The sequence below is a fragment of the Colias philodice genome, chromosome 11 (genome assembly GCF_061535455.1).
Source record: "Colias philodice isolate Cphi_HAF_F1 chromosome 11, ilColPhil1 Martin Lab GWU primary, whole genome shotgun sequence".
In the NCBI taxonomy this organism is placed as follows: domain Eukaryota; kingdom Metazoa; phylum Arthropoda; class Insecta; order Lepidoptera; family Pieridae; genus Colias; species Colias philodice.
In genome coordinates, this window is record NC_143096.1 from 6,663,005 (window position 1) to 6,679,392 (window position 16,388).

Sequence of the window (16,388 nt, forward strand, 5' to 3'; positions counted from 1 at the left end):
GAATTTTATATATAAGACTAGCGGTCCGCCCCGGCTTCGCCCGTGGTACATATGAAAAATAGATGTTGGCCGATTCTCAGACTTACCCGATATGCACAGAAAATTTCATGAGAATCGGTCCACCCGTTTCGGAGGAGTATGCAGACTAACATTGTGACACGAGAATTTTATAATATACTAGCGGCCCGCCCCGGCTTCGCCCGTGGTACATATGAAAAATAGATGTTGGCCGATTCTCAGACTTACCCGATATGCACAGAAAATTTCATGAGAATCGGTCCACCCGTTTCGGAGGAGTATGCAGACTAACATTGTGACACGAGAATTTTATATATAAGATAAGATAAGATTTGTCCTCGCACTGTGCAGAAGAACTTAACAAGAGTCTGAAATCTATCTATACAATGAAACCCGTTTTTGTCCGTAATAAAAAACCGTTTAAAATTTTGGCGTATGTACTTTAATGTAAATTGGTAGATATTATTACTGTTAAAAATGTTCTAACAAAAATTAGATATTATCTTAATATCAAAAATAATTTTGTAAAATTTACCTAAATAATTTTTTTTTTTTTTATTGTATGCTGCATAAAATTGTAATCATTTGATAGATAATTTAAGATGATTAGTAATCCAACTATTTCTATTTCCTTATCATAGTATAAAAAAAGTTTATCCTAATAAACTTGCAACAACACCAGTAGGCAGTGATTGTACCTGAAAAGGAAAAGTATATAATTCATTAAAAAATATTCCTTTGTACATAAAAATCATAATCTTTAAAATATTGTGCATATATATGTTACCGGAAATGTATGAAATCAAGGAATTGTATACAATTCCTAGGAAATGTGTACAATTCCGATACCATTTAGGAAATGTATAAAATATTGTTTAAAAAACTATTTAATGCATGCATATCCTAGGAAATGTATAATCTTCCTAGGAATTGTATACAATTCCAATATCGTATTAGGAAATGTGTAAAGTAAATGCTTTCTGTAATAAAACACGTTGTTATTTTTTTTATTATAGCTCTTATTGATACAATCGGGTAACAGTCATACCGTAAAATTGTAATAATATTATGTTCATATTATTATCTTACTAATTAACATTTTAAAAATCAACTCTCTAACTTTTAACGTAAATATCACAAAATCAACTTATATTTATACTTATAAAATCAAATTTTCATTTGGCAAGTAATCAGTCCCCTCGTCCCGCTGTCCCCGCGTATATTTGGCGCAGTCGGATTGTATAATCCGCCGTATTACATTACGGCTAGCTGTTTTAATATGCCGAAAATTCGTCTTTTTCCAAAATTCTACAAAAAGACGGTCGCGAGCCGACGGAGCCCCACTATGTGGGACTCCTATTTCTATGTAGTTTTTAAAAACACGAACCTAACCTAACCCACCCCCTTATCCAAACCAAAAATTTCTGATTACGAATTATCGGCATAGTTACTACAAAATGCCGACCGTTTGTAAACGGCCAGATTATATACAATTTGCCTGCGACATATCAATATCTTAAATGTTTTACATTTCCGATAGCTATTTAGGAAATGTATAGATTTCCTAGGAAATGTGTATAAAATAATTTATTTCACACATTTCCGTGCGATTTTAGGAATCACATACATTTCCTAGGAATTGTATACAATGACGGATTACATACATTTCCGGTAACATATATATAAATAATTATATAATATTATGTATGTAATTGTTTATCTCTTATTAGTCAAGTGAATATAATTTTAAATAAAATTTAATTAGTAGTGGCTTGCAGTTGCTTGCATAGATATTTCATTTGACGCGGAAGAGTAGATAGGTAACAAACATCCATCTAAACATGTTATACTTATCAATTAATCCTCACAAACTACGAGGTTCATATTTTAAAAGGAGCTAGATAATACTTACAACTTGCACTGCCGGTAAATTAGTTGGGATTATTACTTTATATCCATTTTCATCAGCTGTGTATTCTACAGTTTCTAATGTCCCATCCGAACGAATGTAAGAGTATGAGCCTGAAACGGCTATATGTTCATCAGGTTGACCGGCATTGACCAGCGTACCAGTTTCCTCTCGCCTTGTTCCATCTGATGTCTCAAAACTTGAAAAAATACAAGTGAAAAATAAACGCAATTCCAATAGGTTTTTAGGTGTTCAATATAGGTTAAAATTTATATTAGGTTGAGAGATCAAAATAATTGAATAAATTAGGTACTTACTAGATTAAAAAAAGAATAAACAAAAATAGATTGTCATACCTGAATTTATAATTTCCACTGCCATCGTTATCGTTTTCATATCTTATAATATTTGCATATGCTGCTGATGCAGTATTGTCTGAGAGAGGTGCCGCAAAGATCGAATTCCACACAGTTACAAAACAGGCAAAAAATACAATATAAGTTGTTTGCATTTTGTCCTCCGTTTTTTATCAAGATTTGACACCTAAATCTCTGGCTCTTTAAAATAATAACAAAGTAACAACGCTGATTGATGAAGACTAAAAAATAAAAGCTGACGAAATAGGCACAACATTCGTCGGCTATGTGAGCTTTTCATCTGAGTTACTTGTAACAACTGGTTCTTATAATATAGGTAAGTAATTTCATAGACCATGAATATTGCTGGTTTGAATCTAAAATCAAAACAAGGTTATTGAAAAAATACATTAAGTAATTAAGTAATAATGAGTTCATATTTTCCGCTTTGAGATCCAAGTTTTTTTTTAAACGCTATTAGAAAAAATTAAATTTAGCGTCCTATCTATTTTTAATAAAGAAATTTCAGTTTGTGTATGAAAATGAACCAACTCATCATCATCTAACATCACCTATGTATAATGTTTGGATTCATGGAATTGAATGACCCCATTCATGGTTCATTGCATTGATCCTTAGAAAAAATCTAATTCAAGTTTAATTTTGTTTACTAATACAGCAGGTTATAGTTTATGTTTATACATTACTAGTAAAAGTTTATACCTACAAGGTTTCCGAGTGGTGGATAAATGGAACGTCGTGTGCAGCTGTCACCTCCCTCGTCCAGAAAATTATATTCCAAATGGTTCAAGCACTTATTTTAATATAAAATTTATTGTTTATCAGAACAATTAAGTTACCAAATTAAAATAAACATATAACTTTAATAATTATAAATTAGGAAGGTACGGACCGGAAGGTTTAACGGCTACTTATTTACATAATAACTAAATAATATGTCATTCAAATCATCGACATGTAAAGGTAAGCATAAGATATAAACACGTTTTATGAATTACTTTAAAAATCATTATAAATAAAACGTGTCGATGAGAGCCGTTTACCCCTGAGGGAACCGATGTACAATAAAATTTTAATAAAGTAACAAACAACTCATATAAATGAGACACACACAATTATATGCAAGCTATTATACAAAACTGGCCAAGTACGAGTGGGGCTCGCGCACTGAATGTTTGGTTCCGTACTATGGAGACCCCCCTTAATATTTGTTTTTTTAATATTTGTCGTTAAAGAGGCAGAGGAAATAGTTCATTTGTGTAAATTTCAGCTTTCTAGCTATCACGGTTTATGCGATACAGCGAGACAGACAGACAGACAACGAAGTCTTAGTAATAGGGTTTTACCCTTTCGGTACGGAACCCTAAAAACCCGAGTCTAGATATACAAAATCAAAACACAATGGAATATTATAATTATGCTTCTTCCTTAAATCCACGAAGTAAAAAACACTAATCAACACGAGTGAAGCCGAGGGTGGAAAGCTCGTTTATAATAATATAGGAAGTAGATTCTTCTATAAAATCCTAACTTCTATAATTATATTTGTCCTCGCACTGTGCAGAAGAACTAACAAGAGTCTGAAATATCAAATAATTAGAGTACATAGTTTTATTGGATTTTCAATACAGCGCCCTCTTCTGTATCAAAAACGAAACACTTTAACGGTATCATTAATTATTATCATATACCTAGGTATTAAGTCTTGCAAAAACTAACAAGTTCTTCATGGAGCTTTTGCTCGATACTGCAATAAATCAGCCTAAGATGGCGCTATTCTTACTTTTTCACCCGGATTCTTTTAAAATCAAACAAATAATGTTATACGACAAAATCTAATAATGGCTTGGAAGATCAAGTATTGATCATTATAGGTTTAGCTGGAGAGTTGTTGTTGTTTTATTGATACTAACTCATACTTCTATTAAGTGAAATGATGGCAAAATATCGATTTCAAATATCTCTCTCTCAGTTTGGATTTTTAAATAGCACAGTTTTATTTGCTCATGTTTTAAAATTTGGTGTATGTACTTTAATGTAAATTGGTAGATATTATTACTGTTAAAAATGTTCTAAAAACAATAAGATATTATTTTAATATCAAAAATAATTTGAAACAATTTTCTAAAATTTACCTAAATAGTTTTTTTTATTTTTATTGTTTCAAAAAATAAATCATTTGATAGATAGTTCAAGATGCTTAGTAATATAACTATTTCTATTTCCTTATTATAGTATAAAAAAAGTTTATCCTAATAAACTTGCAACAACACCAGTAGACAGTGCAAAACTCTGAAAAGAAAAGTATATAATTCAATAAAAAATATTCCTTTGTACATAAAGCTAAATCTTTAAAATATTGTATATATATAAATAATTATATAATATTATGTATTTAGATTGTCAGATTAAATTAATTGTTTATTCATTTAAATCTTAAATGTTAATAATATTAGCATTTAGATAATCTCATATTAGTCAAGTGAATATAATTTTAAATAAAATTTATTTAGTAGTGGCTTGCTTGCATAGATATTTCATTTGACGTGGAAGAGCAGATAGGTAACAAACATCCATCCAAACATGTTATACTTATCAATTAATCCTCAGAAACTACGAGGTTCATATTATAAAAGGAGCTACATAATACTTACAACGTATTGCTCCGGTAAATTATTTGGGATTATTACTTTATATCCATTTTTATCAGCTGTGTATTCTACAGTTTCTAATGTCCCATCCGAACGAATGTAAGAGTATGATCCTAAAACGGCTATATGTTCATCAGGTTGACCGGCATTGACCAGCGTACCAAATTCTTCTCGCCTTGTTCCATCTGATGTCTCAAAACTTGAAAAAATACAAGTGAAAAATAAACTTGCAATTCCAATAGGTTTTTAGGTGTTCCTTAGGTTAAAATTTATATTGCGGAAATATCAAAATAATTGAATAAATAAGGTACCTACTTGATTTAAAAAAGAATAAACAAAAATAGATTATCATACCTGAAATTATAATTTCCACTGCCATCGTTATCGTTTTCATATCTTATAATTTTTGCATATGCTGCGGATGCAGGATTGTCTGAGAGAGGTGCAGCAGAGATCGAATTCCACACAGTTACAAAACAGGCAAAAAATACAATATAAGTTGTTTGCATTTTGTCCTCCGTTTTTTATCAATATTTGACACCTAAATCTCTGGCTCTTTAATATAATAACAAAGTAACAACGCTGATTGATGAAGAGGAAAAAATAAAAGCTGACGAAATAGGCACAACATTCGTCGGCTATGTAGGCTTTTGATCTGAGTTCCTTGTAACAACTGGTTCTTATAATATAGGTAAGTAATATCATAGACCATGAATATTTCTGGTTTGAATCTAAAATCAAAACAGGGTTATTGAAAAAATACATTAAGTAATTTAGTAATAATGAGTTCATATTTTCTGCTTTGAGATCCAAGTTTTTTTAAACGCTATTTGGAAAAAAATATAGCATCCTGCTTATCTATTTTTAATAAAGAAATTTCAGTTTTTGTATGAAAATTAACCAACTCATCATCATCTAACATCACCTATGCATAATGTTTGGATTCATGACTTGAATGACCCCATTCATGGTTTAGATAGCAACATTGCCATTTGAGCAAAAAATTGCACTGATCCTTAGAAAAAATCTAATTTAAGTTTAACTTAGTTTACTAACAGCAGGTTATAGTTTATGTTTATACATTAATAATAAAAATTTTATATAAGGTGTCCGAGTGGTGGATAAATGGAACGTTCGTTTGCAGCTGTCACCTCCCTCGCCCAGAAAGTTATATTCGTCCTCGCACTGTGCAGAAGAATTAACAAGAGTCTGAAACCTATATATATATATATATATAGTACTCCAAAATTAATAATGCGCATGCAGATCTATGCTAATTATCGTATTTCCAAAAACACCCGAATCACCCCGAATCATTGAATCGTAAGTGCCCTAAACAATGCACTTGCATCTTGCACCTTGTTCGAAAGAAATAGGAGTCAATTCAGAGTCATACACATTCGAAAACAATTCGGACGGTAGGTGACGGTAGCCTGTCAGTCAAAAAATTCAAAAATCCGTCAGTCGTCTTTATATATTGGTGGTGACCGCACGTATTATCTCTGTATGGAATTATATAGAGCTACTGTTACATACCCTTCTTAGTTTTGTTTCAAAGTTGAATTTTCCGATAAAATTATTATTTACACAGGTAGCAGATAGCAGTGGGGAAAGTGAAAGTTAATAAGAGCATAATGAAAGTTCTGATCATTCCACGATATCAGAAATAGAGGTTATCCCTGATTCTGTAAATCCTTTGGACTGAGATTTTAATGATTAGATTTCTACAATTTAAATGTAAACCAGTGTTTGAAAATATTTTTTTTTAATATAAACTTTGTCTTATTTTAACCTTCCATACATCCATCATCACGCCAGCTTCAGTAAGACACTTTAATAGTTCTATGTATAGAATTTTCCAAGTAAATCAAATACAACAAATATATATTCGCAATCGTGAGGCTTATCCTCGCTATTAACTTACATTGAATTATCGAAACAAATTTCGTTACTTTTCTCTTTTACCATAAAATCACAATAAAACTCATAATTGTAATAAACTATGCATGAAAAAAATACATTTAACCACTCTATATACATATTGTTTTCGGAGGCTCGGGGAATATGACAGTTGCCGAACAGTGACGAATTTTTCTATGCGCATTATCAGTTTGGGAGTACTGTATATATATATATAGATTTCAGACTCTTGTTAGTATATAATAAAAGTTTCATTTTTCATTATATATATATATATATATATATAAATGAAACCCGTTTTCCTTGGTCACGGCATTACGCGTGAACGGGTGAACCGATTTCGATAATTCTTTTTTTATAATATTCCTTGAAGTACGATGATGATTCTTATGGAAATAAAACATAAACATGTATCACGGGCGAAGCCGGGGCGTACCGCTAGTATCAAATAATTAGAGTACCTACATATTTTTATTGGATTATCAATACAGCGACCTCTTCTGTATCAAAAACGAAACACTAACGATATCATTAATAATCATATAGGTATTAAGTCTTGCAAAAACTAACAAGTTGTTCATGGAGCTTTTGCTCGATACTGCAATAAATCAACCTTACTATTCTTACTTATTATTCTATTCTTACTTTTTCACCCGGATTCTCAACTAATGTTATACGACAAAATCTAATAATGGCTTGCAAGATCAAGTATTGATCATTATAGGTTTAGCTGGAGAGTTGTTGTTGTTTTATTGATACTAACTCATAACTATTATTAAGTGAAATGATGGCAAAATATCGATTTCAAAAATTATTCTCTCTCTCAGGTTGGATTTTTAAATAGCACAGTTTTATTTGCTCATGTTTTAGTTGCAGGAGTGACAAATTGCAAAAAAAAACCGCTTTTAATTATTCTATATTATAAGCTTAACTTGTGTGTAAGTAACCTTCTCCTTTAAACTCCACTTTAAACCTACACATTTAATTCAAATTTCAATTTTTGTACGTTTATTTAGGATCGGTGAGAATACAATAATTTCATGAGTTTATCATTATTAACTGTTTTTAGTTGTTTGATACTATATTTATACTGTAATGAACCAATATTTTCTCTTTGAATTTTGATGATTCGATAAGTGTTAAAAGAAATAAAGTTACTAAAATAAATTACCTACATACTCTCAAAATAATTAAAAAGTCATGGATATACGTGGAATTCCATCAACATGAGTCCCCTTAAAATATAAGCAATAGCTTTATTACTTATATTATACCATTATTTATAAAATAATTACAGTAAACTAATGTTTTTAGTACGTTATTTCATATTTGTTACACTTTTAAGTATCAATGTGAATTTGATGATACGTCAGTTATTTCTTCAATGTGTCTGGCAAGATGTAAAAAGCATGGAAACTGTCCGGCTCTTGAGGTAACATCTTTTTATACATCCCCAAGTAACATGTATAAAATTTAGCTTTTATACTATAACGAAACTTAAGCACTATTTTATACACCTTTACTAACTGTTACCTGCCCAAGTAACCACAACCCAAACTTGATAGGCGCTGGTCGTTCTTATCTGTATAGGACATATACAGAGAAACTTTCAACTTTTATAAAATAACGAAGGTCTGGCCGTCGTGGGCTCTTCATCTATACATATAATAAATCTGTAGAAGGGTCAATTCTGTACATTGAAAATATTGAAAAAATAAATAGCAGGGGGTGTTACTGGGTCGATACCAAACCCAAATATGTGATTAAAAAAATTTTTGTCTGTCTGTCTGTCTGTCTGTCTGTCTGTATGTGAAGACATCACGTGAAAACTAACGGTTCGATTTCGATGAAACTTGGTATAATTATACCTTATTATCCTGGGCGTAAAATAGGATACTTTTTATCCTGAAAAAATACGAAGAAAAAAAATAATCTTAATTTTTCAGTTTTATCCATAGACGTTGTTCTGTAGAACAGCGAACACACGTTGGGTATTATTATAGGCCTAGCCGTATTTGAGTCCAATAGATATTTATAAGATGTTATTGTCAGAGTTACTCAAAATGGAGAAATAAACCATCCTCGCGAAGACCGACATCCGCGCGGACGGAGTCGCGGGCGGAAGCTAGTCTATAATATAATATAAGAAATAAGAAGCGAGGCAAGGTTAAATATTAGTTTGAATGTAATAAAAATGTACTGCGATTCTACACAGCTACCTAATTGATGTAGGTAGTTGATAACAAAACGCAGCTAGTCAAAGACTATTAGTAAAGTGAGGGTAGTTGGGTCGAACGTCGTATAAACAGCGTCGGAGCCCCTAGGCACGATTCGTACGAATGCGCCACGAGTCAAAGGAAAGCGGCAATTTATAGTATTCGACAGCTAAGCATGTTCTGACAGGTGACAGTGACAGCTATATTGACAACTATTCATCCACAAAAATATTAAATCAAAAGTTACGTCTAACACGGCCATACTGACAAACGTACGTCCTCGTACGCCTTTTTTCGTATTACAATACAACGGTAGTTCATCTCGGGATTTCAAAAACACACTGCCTCGGCCACACTGACCATACTTTTCTACGCACTCGTTAGTAAAACAGCGACTAGACAATACCTCAACGCCAGAGTTCAACTAGCGATTTGGATCACTACACACAATTCCTTCGATGAACTACATTCCCGTTACAATAATCCACGTAACAAACTTTTACTTTACACAACGCACGAAAAAACACAAACGCCAGTATGCCGTTACAAAACTACGTAAACTAAAACACATTTAACAAGTATGGGCTTGAATTCTATCCCACTTCTGATATAAGAAATAAGAAGCGAGGCAAGGTTAAATATTAGTTTGAATGTAATAAAAATGTACTGCGATTCTACACAGCTACCTAATTGATGTAGGTAGTTGATAACAAAACGCAGCTAGTCAAAGACTATTAGTAAAGTGAGGGTAGTTGGGTCGAACGTCGTATAAACAGCGTCGGAGCCCCTAGGCACGATTCGTACGAATGCGCCACGAGTCAAAGGAAAGCGGCAATTTATAGTATTCGACAGCTAAGCATGTTCTGACAGGTGACAGTGACAGCTATATTGACAACTATTCATCCACAAAAATATTAAATCAAAAGTTACGTCTAACAATAATATAAAAACCGATTTGTTTTGAATATCATAATTTCATAGGTAGCTCGCGCCACCCCTTCGCCTAGCCATCGCTTTTGAAAATCCACATATCTGTTATAGGCAAACTCCGAAGCTCCGGCGCTCCTAGGTTGGACTGGTCAATCCTCAGGTCAGACTGAATGACTTAGTCAAAGCCCAAACAAATGTAAATTTTCGGCCTTTGACTCAAGTCTTAAGAACCGCTTAACTCTGCCAGTTCTGACACCTGATTGGTCAGCTTACGTGTTTTTCACTTTTATATTTGAGATGCTTTGAGAGAATGCCGTGTGGCATTAGGCCCGCCTTTTGTACGATGTGCAATAAAGTATAAAATAAATAAATAAATGCTTTGGAATATACGGAGGTTAGTTTGTATAAGATTAAGTATAAAAAAATAACATTTTTAAAATTTTGATATTTATTGTTTTAATAATTTCTTAAGTAATTAAAATGAAAAATTAATCATTTTTCTGACATGGTGAGGCATTAACTTTAATGTTAATTATGAACCTGTTTAAACATGTTCAGATCAACGTTTGACCGAGAATTGCAATCGCTTCTAGGATTGACTAGGCCAAAACCGAAACAGAATAATTTACTTTCGACGTTTGACTGAAAAGTTAGGAGCTCCTGGGTTTGACTAAAAATACTTCAGGCAAAGGGCGAAATTGAAATGTATTTCGGGGATTGCCTGATGGCTTTGGCCAAACCTAGGATAAACCAGTCCTTCCGCGAAGAGACTGTGTATCGGACTTTGACTATAACATATCTATTTGCTTGATTTGGTATTCAACACCAGCGAAGCAACGGACGGAGGAAAGCTGATCTTAAATATGTAACTATTGCATATCCAAGTATTTTACTTGATAAAGTCCGAGAATTCGGAATAAAAAACTTTTGGTCAGGTTAGGTTCGTTTGTATATTTTATAAACCTCACAGAAAGTCTCTTAACCGGCTTCTTGTGGACGTTTAAAAAAGTAATTTCTCAGCATAATACAAAACCGTTTGTAAACTTACGATGGTGTTTTAAACGGCGAAATTATACAATTTGACACGTATACTTGTTATGGGATATTAACCAACTGATCTGGCCCGGTCGATCTTGACCGATATTTAAATGTGTTGATAAAAACCAAAAGAGAAATCTGCTCTGTGTGAATCAATTTTATTTTACATCGGTAGATAGGTACAGCTCAAACATTTTGCGACAAAGCTAATAATAAATTCCAATAGCAATTAAAAATTAAATTAATGTTGATGATTATTTAACGATTCACAAGTATGTTTTATTTGAGCTTCGATTAGGAATTATTCATATCACTCTTCACAATAATGCCATTTAACTAATAAAAAGATAGCAGTCGGGTTTTTTTAATAAGAATAATACTTGTGCTCTAATGTTAATGTTTGAAACGTCTAAGGGACAGTACTGTTCGGCAGCTGGGTGATTTTTTTTGTTTTATATTCCTGTAAAATGTAAAATATCGTGCCGACCCCGAACTAAGGATAGGAAGATGATGATGTATAAAATGTAAAATACCTATGTAATGTAAGCAGATAAAAATAATTTATGAATTTTGTGTAAGAGTCTTTTACACAAAGATGAATGATTTTAACTATAATCTGATATCATATATGTATGTTGTATGTTATGCGATTTCTAGTATATCTATAATTTTCTTTTTCCATTAATAAGATTACACTCTGCTATATTTGCATTTCATCTTACACTTTTTCTTTCCTCAAATATTCGGTTGCAATATTAGCGTTTCTCAATAATGACATAGGTATGTATAAGTATAGCCATGCTATACAAATTAAAAAGACAATATTATAAATCTCGTGTGTATTTGTAAATCTAGTAAATACCTTAAACTATAATTACATCACAGTAACACTTAAACTAAAGGTATCGTCGAGTTATCGGTAGCATTTCATTGTTTTTTTTTGCGTTTATTTTGCGTTGGGTTTCTTGGTTGCGTTGAGTGCAGTCACGTGGTACTTAGCCCCGGAAGGGTTGGGCTTGGAAGGCTGGCTGAGGCTGTTGGGGTTGCGACTGGATGTACTGGAGGGCGCGAGCGATGGCAGCGGGGATTGGGGGGGGAGTGGGCAAATGAGCTCCCTCAGCACGGAAACCTGTGACACAAATTCAACTCATTATTTCAATGTTCGAAGAAAAATTAAATCAATGTTTTCGCAAATACGAAAGAAACAGTTGAAAAAAGACAAGGAAGACGATGTGATGTTATATTATGTGATGATACGTTTCGTAAGAATTATAATAAATGAATTTAGTATTTTTTGCAACTTTGCGATATTTTTGCAAAATATTTGCTGCTATTTCATAAAATTATTTTAAAAACGGAGTCCAAATTAACATAGAACGAGTCATTTGGTTTTGAACTTACAAAGATCTTTTCCCAAAATGGGAAAGTTATTTTCATGTGTATATTAAGTTCTAGAGGCAAAAGAATTCTACTATATGATTATATACTTAACATAATAATATGCTGAAAACTGTTAACATTGGCAGATTATGGCAATTATGACGTGATGTTCAAAATTATATATTGCAATGCTGAGTACACTGAACAAGTATTATTTGGCGTAAGACTATGATAATCCATACTAATATTATAAATGCGAAAGTAACTCTGTCTGTCTGTCTGTTACTCAATCACGCCTAAACTACTGATCCAATTTGCATGAAATTTGGTATGGAGATATTTTGATACTCGAGAAAGGACATAGGATAGGTTTTATCCCAGAAATCCTACGGGAACGGGTTTTTCTTTGAAAACGCGGGCGAAGCCGCGGGCGGAAAGCTAGTGTTAAAAATAAAACAAGTAAAACATACCGTTCTCGTCAGCGACGTAGGTAAGAGCGATGGGGATGCCTTCAGGTGAGGTGTATGAGAAGGAGCCCTGGGCGACCTGGGCCTCAGCATCCTTGATACCAGCGTTTTTCAGATAACCTTGCTCTTGAGCTGCGATGCCGTTACCAGTCTCGTAACTAAAACAATTAAGGTTATTAATTTAGTTCTCATAATAATATTTAATATTGATGATAACAAAGGCAAAATACGTCATGCCACCCGAGGATATAATTATAGCCTTTTGTTGCTATTGATTGACGGCTTGGCGTGCTTCATTAGTGGCTAGTATAGCGCTGTGCATCTCATATTTATTTGCATTCCAGATATTGGATTCAGTGTGCGAATTATATTTTATTTATCAACACATTCACAAAAAATAATTAGCTGCGTATAAATCTTCTAAAACAAATATATCATAATATTCTCGCATTAAAACATGTTTTGTAAATTAGGTGAAAAGCACCATAAATGTTCAAATTGACACATGTTACATCATGAAGCTAAAATTTCTTGGCAAGATAGGCATTTCTAATCTATGTGCGTGATAATATAACTTGAAAAACCCGACAAAAGATATCATAAAATATTCAAACATTTATATTTTGCATGCTCTTCAAGTTTTATGAGCAGATAAACATCAACGCAGCCTTACCTACGTACTTATTTATAGAATAAAGTGATGTTGTCTTAATTTTAGTAAACACCAGGCGGATCTCACAGGATAATTTTATGAATTGTAGTATCACATCATGAATTTTTATTTCATATTATCTTCTTTAATTCAGTAGGTATGCATTTTGTACGCTATAATATACGAAAGAGGTTTATTTGCTGAGACGGGACCACACAGCCGTAAATATCAAATTTAATGAGAGGTTTAACTAATATTTCGTTCTATGCAATCATGATGTATTGTCAATCTGTTACTCTGGGAATGTTTTGTTTCTGCATAATGTTGAGCCGGTCGGATAATGCCTTACATTGGTGTTGGGAAACAATTCGTCATATTCGATTGAAACAAGGTTTCCATCGTTTACGGTAATAATAGTAACGCGGTATTGCACCCATCATAATTTTTTATGAAGTATTTTTAGATCACGGCCCAAATATTAGATCTCCGAGTTATCATTGAGTCTTATGTTATAGATCTCTCCAAACTTGGATTTATAATATTAGTTCGCGTAATATCGTCATTTTCATTACGTACATTTACCAATCTCACATAGGCTAAAACTTATTTATGGAATATTAGTCACGATGATTAACTTTATCGTATAAATCTTAAGCAATGTAGGATTTTCAATTATTACAAGGACAAAGCCTGACAGGTTGAAGAATGAGTTCATTTGCTATTAAAATGGTGGTATATCTATAGGGATGGACGGTTTTGTCATTCAATATCTTACAAAATTTACTACTTCGATTTTAATATTTCCCAATGAATTACCATATTAGTGTCAAATCAAGATAGTTGCATAGGTGTTTCTGAGCCAATTTCGTTGCGTAAGGAGGGCTTGCCCGAGAACACGGTGACTTCAAAATTTACGGTTTAATATCTTGACACCGGAGATATCCTACATTTATGATTATCATATTAAGTCTACAAAGGTATATATAGTATTTGCATATCGCTCTCAACATAACGTGTGAAATGAAATAAGGATTTTTCTAGTGAACTTTCCCACGTAATCTAAATAACTGATCCTTTTCTTTAATTTTACTCTACGATAAATTTATTCAACATTTAGGCAATTAATGCAATTAAATTGAACACATCAATTAATTGACTTAAAATTTATTGAGAACTATAAATCTTTCAGATTTTAATTATAAAGCGAAATATATAAACTGCAATATGCATAATCTTCATATAAATTTATAAATTCAGAATTTTTATTATTTCTACTGCTTATACGTTTTGATATAAATGTGGTAAATACGATTTAAAAAAAAAAACTTTGTTTAGTATTACTTTATATCAACAAAAAAACTATTATCTTAATTTATATAATTTTAGCAGGTAGTTCTTACCTCCATTGGTATGAACCATCAGGGTTGATTTCCTGGTTTTGTCTGAGGATCGGGATGATTTGTCCTTGGTACTGCGGTTGTTGAGGGTAGTTGAACTGGGGAGCGGCACACGCGATGGCCACAAGGGCTGACAGAACTACGAACTGAAAAATAAAATAAATTATAGGAAAATGTAATTCTGTGATCAAATCACAAGCTTTATATACGAGAGAGTTTTATGTTTCAAATTGATAAATAATATAATAGGTTTCTTTAGTTACTAGGCAATAAATAAACAATTAAATCATAGTTATGGCTTGCTAGATGAGATGGTGACATAGAAAATGTCCATTTATTTCCAATGTGATAGTTTTGTATTATCTTCTCAATTCTTATTTTTAATATATATGTTCATTATTATATTATTGTTAATGTATGTAAAATAAATCAAATGATAAAATTCTCCAAAAATATGCAATAGAAATGGAACAAACTATGAAAAATAACACAAAATAACTGAACCGGAATATCTTTGGCTAATTACTCACCGATTTCATTTTAGTTTAATAAAAAAATGTAAAGGAGGTGTGATGATCCTCGATGGATGTATGAAGTGGGAATGATTTTCAGATCGAGCGGAGAGGCTTTTATACGACGCGGCGTCGGCGCATCTCGTGAAATCAGAGTACTACGTGCGACGGACGCTGGCGTTACGCATAAGTACATCAAAGCGCTGCAGCTGTACCGCCCGCCCGCCCGCGACACATCCGTTAAATCCTAAGTTTATAGTCCACCAAAGTTTACTTTATACTTCATATTTATATACAACTTATATAGATAGTAGACTCTAGTGTTATTGCAGTGATCGATTTTATGAATGCAATGTCGTTTTGATTTTCATAAAAATGTTAATAATATTACAATTTCCCAGTGTTTTAATATTCTAGCATCAAATTTTTGTCGCGATTGGCAGTGTTTGTTTAAGAGTTACATATTATGTTATAAATTTAAACACATTTTAAATAAATCGACGTTTCAGTCCCTGAGAGTTTTAATAACTATATCTAGACACGCGGCAGCGTGTCAAGCCGAGTTCAAGCGAAGAGAACTGGCGAGCAGCAGCCGTGTGTATATTTACACGAACCATTTCGAGCCACTTTTCACCCCCTTATAACTCGAAAACTATTTAAAATAAAACAATTGAGTTTTCAGTCAACCTAAGAACTTAATACATCTTTGTAAATAAATTTCTGGACTGTCTGCAGAACTTGGCACACATTTAGATCTCATTTCTTTTTTTGGCAAATTAAGTCAACGATTGAACTCGGCTCCAATTTTTACATTTATGTTTTTGGTGGGATTAAAATCTTACTATAACCTATATAACGTTAATTTTTTGTTAAAATGTAATAAGAGAAATGATCCTACAAGATCACGCCCGACATTCTATG

The 16,388-nt window shown here is 32.5% G+C and overlaps 2 protein-coding genes and 1 pseudogene across 3 annotated transcripts; all 3 read right to left on the reverse strand.

Moving 5' to 3' along the window:
* Positions 1-620: 620 nt before the first annotated feature.
* On the reverse strand, positions 621-2,598 carry LOC149484680 (endocuticle structural glycoprotein SgAbd-5-like). The gene is made up of 3 exons (XM_089700871.1): positions 2,284-2,598; positions 1,931-2,126; positions 621-716 (listed from the first exon to the last, which is right to left on the reverse strand). The coding sequence occupies exons 1-3, from the start codon at positions 2,436-2,438 to the stop codon at positions 672-674; spliced, it is 396 nt and encodes a 131-aa protein (XP_089556997.1). The 5' UTR covers positions 2,439-2,598; the 3' UTR covers positions 621-671.
* Positions 2,599-4,551: 1,953 nt separating this feature from the next.
* On the reverse strand, positions 4,552-5,652 carry LOC149484681 (endocuticle structural glycoprotein SgAbd-5 pseudogene; annotated as a pseudogene). Its single transcript, XR_016316291.1, has 3 exons — positions 5,310-5,652; positions 4,959-5,154; positions 4,552-4,596 (listed from the first exon to the last, which is right to left on the reverse strand). The product of XR_016316291.1 is annotated as an endocuticle structural glycoprotein SgAbd-5 pseudogene (transcript).
* A 6,231-nt stretch (positions 5,653-11,883) lies between these two features.
* LOC149484682 (endocuticle structural glycoprotein SgAbd-2-like) lies at positions 11,884-15,590 on the reverse strand. The gene is made up of 4 exons (XM_089700873.1): positions 15,486-15,590; positions 14,959-15,101; positions 12,910-13,064; positions 11,884-12,188 (listed from the first exon to the last, which is right to left on the reverse strand). The coding sequence occupies exons 1-4, from the start codon at positions 15,492-15,494 to the stop codon at positions 12,055-12,057; spliced, it is 441 nt and encodes a 146-aa protein (XP_089556999.1). The 5' UTR covers positions 15,495-15,590; the 3' UTR covers positions 11,884-12,054.
* Positions 15,591-16,388: the final 798 nt, after the last annotated feature.

What these genes read in the sequence shown, in the direction of transcription:
- LOC149484680 (XM_089700871.1), bottom strand. Translation starts at nt 2,438, where the DNA reads ATGCAAACAACTTATATTGTATTTTTTGCCTGTTTTGTAACTGTGTGG. An exon ending in AGTGGAAATTATAAATTCAG is followed by an intron (nt 2,127 to 2,283) that starts GTATGACAATCT and finishes TATTTTTTCAAG; the next exon opens with TTTTGAGACATCAGATGGAA. An exon ending in ATTTACCGGCAGTGCAAGTT is followed by an intron (nt 717 to 1,930) that starts GTAAGTATTATC and finishes TTTCCTTTTCAG; the next exon opens with GTACAATCACTGCCTACTGG.
- LOC149484682 (XM_089700873.1), bottom strand. An exon ending in GATGGTTCATACCAATGGAG is followed by an intron (nt 13,065 to 14,958) that starts GTAAGAACTACC and finishes TAATTGTTTTAG; the next exon opens with TTACGAGACTGGTAACGGCA. An exon ending in CTACGTCGCTGACGAGAACG is followed by an intron (nt 12,189 to 12,909) that starts GTATGTTTTACT and finishes TTTGTGTCACAG; the next exon opens with GTTTCCGTGCTGAGGGAGCT.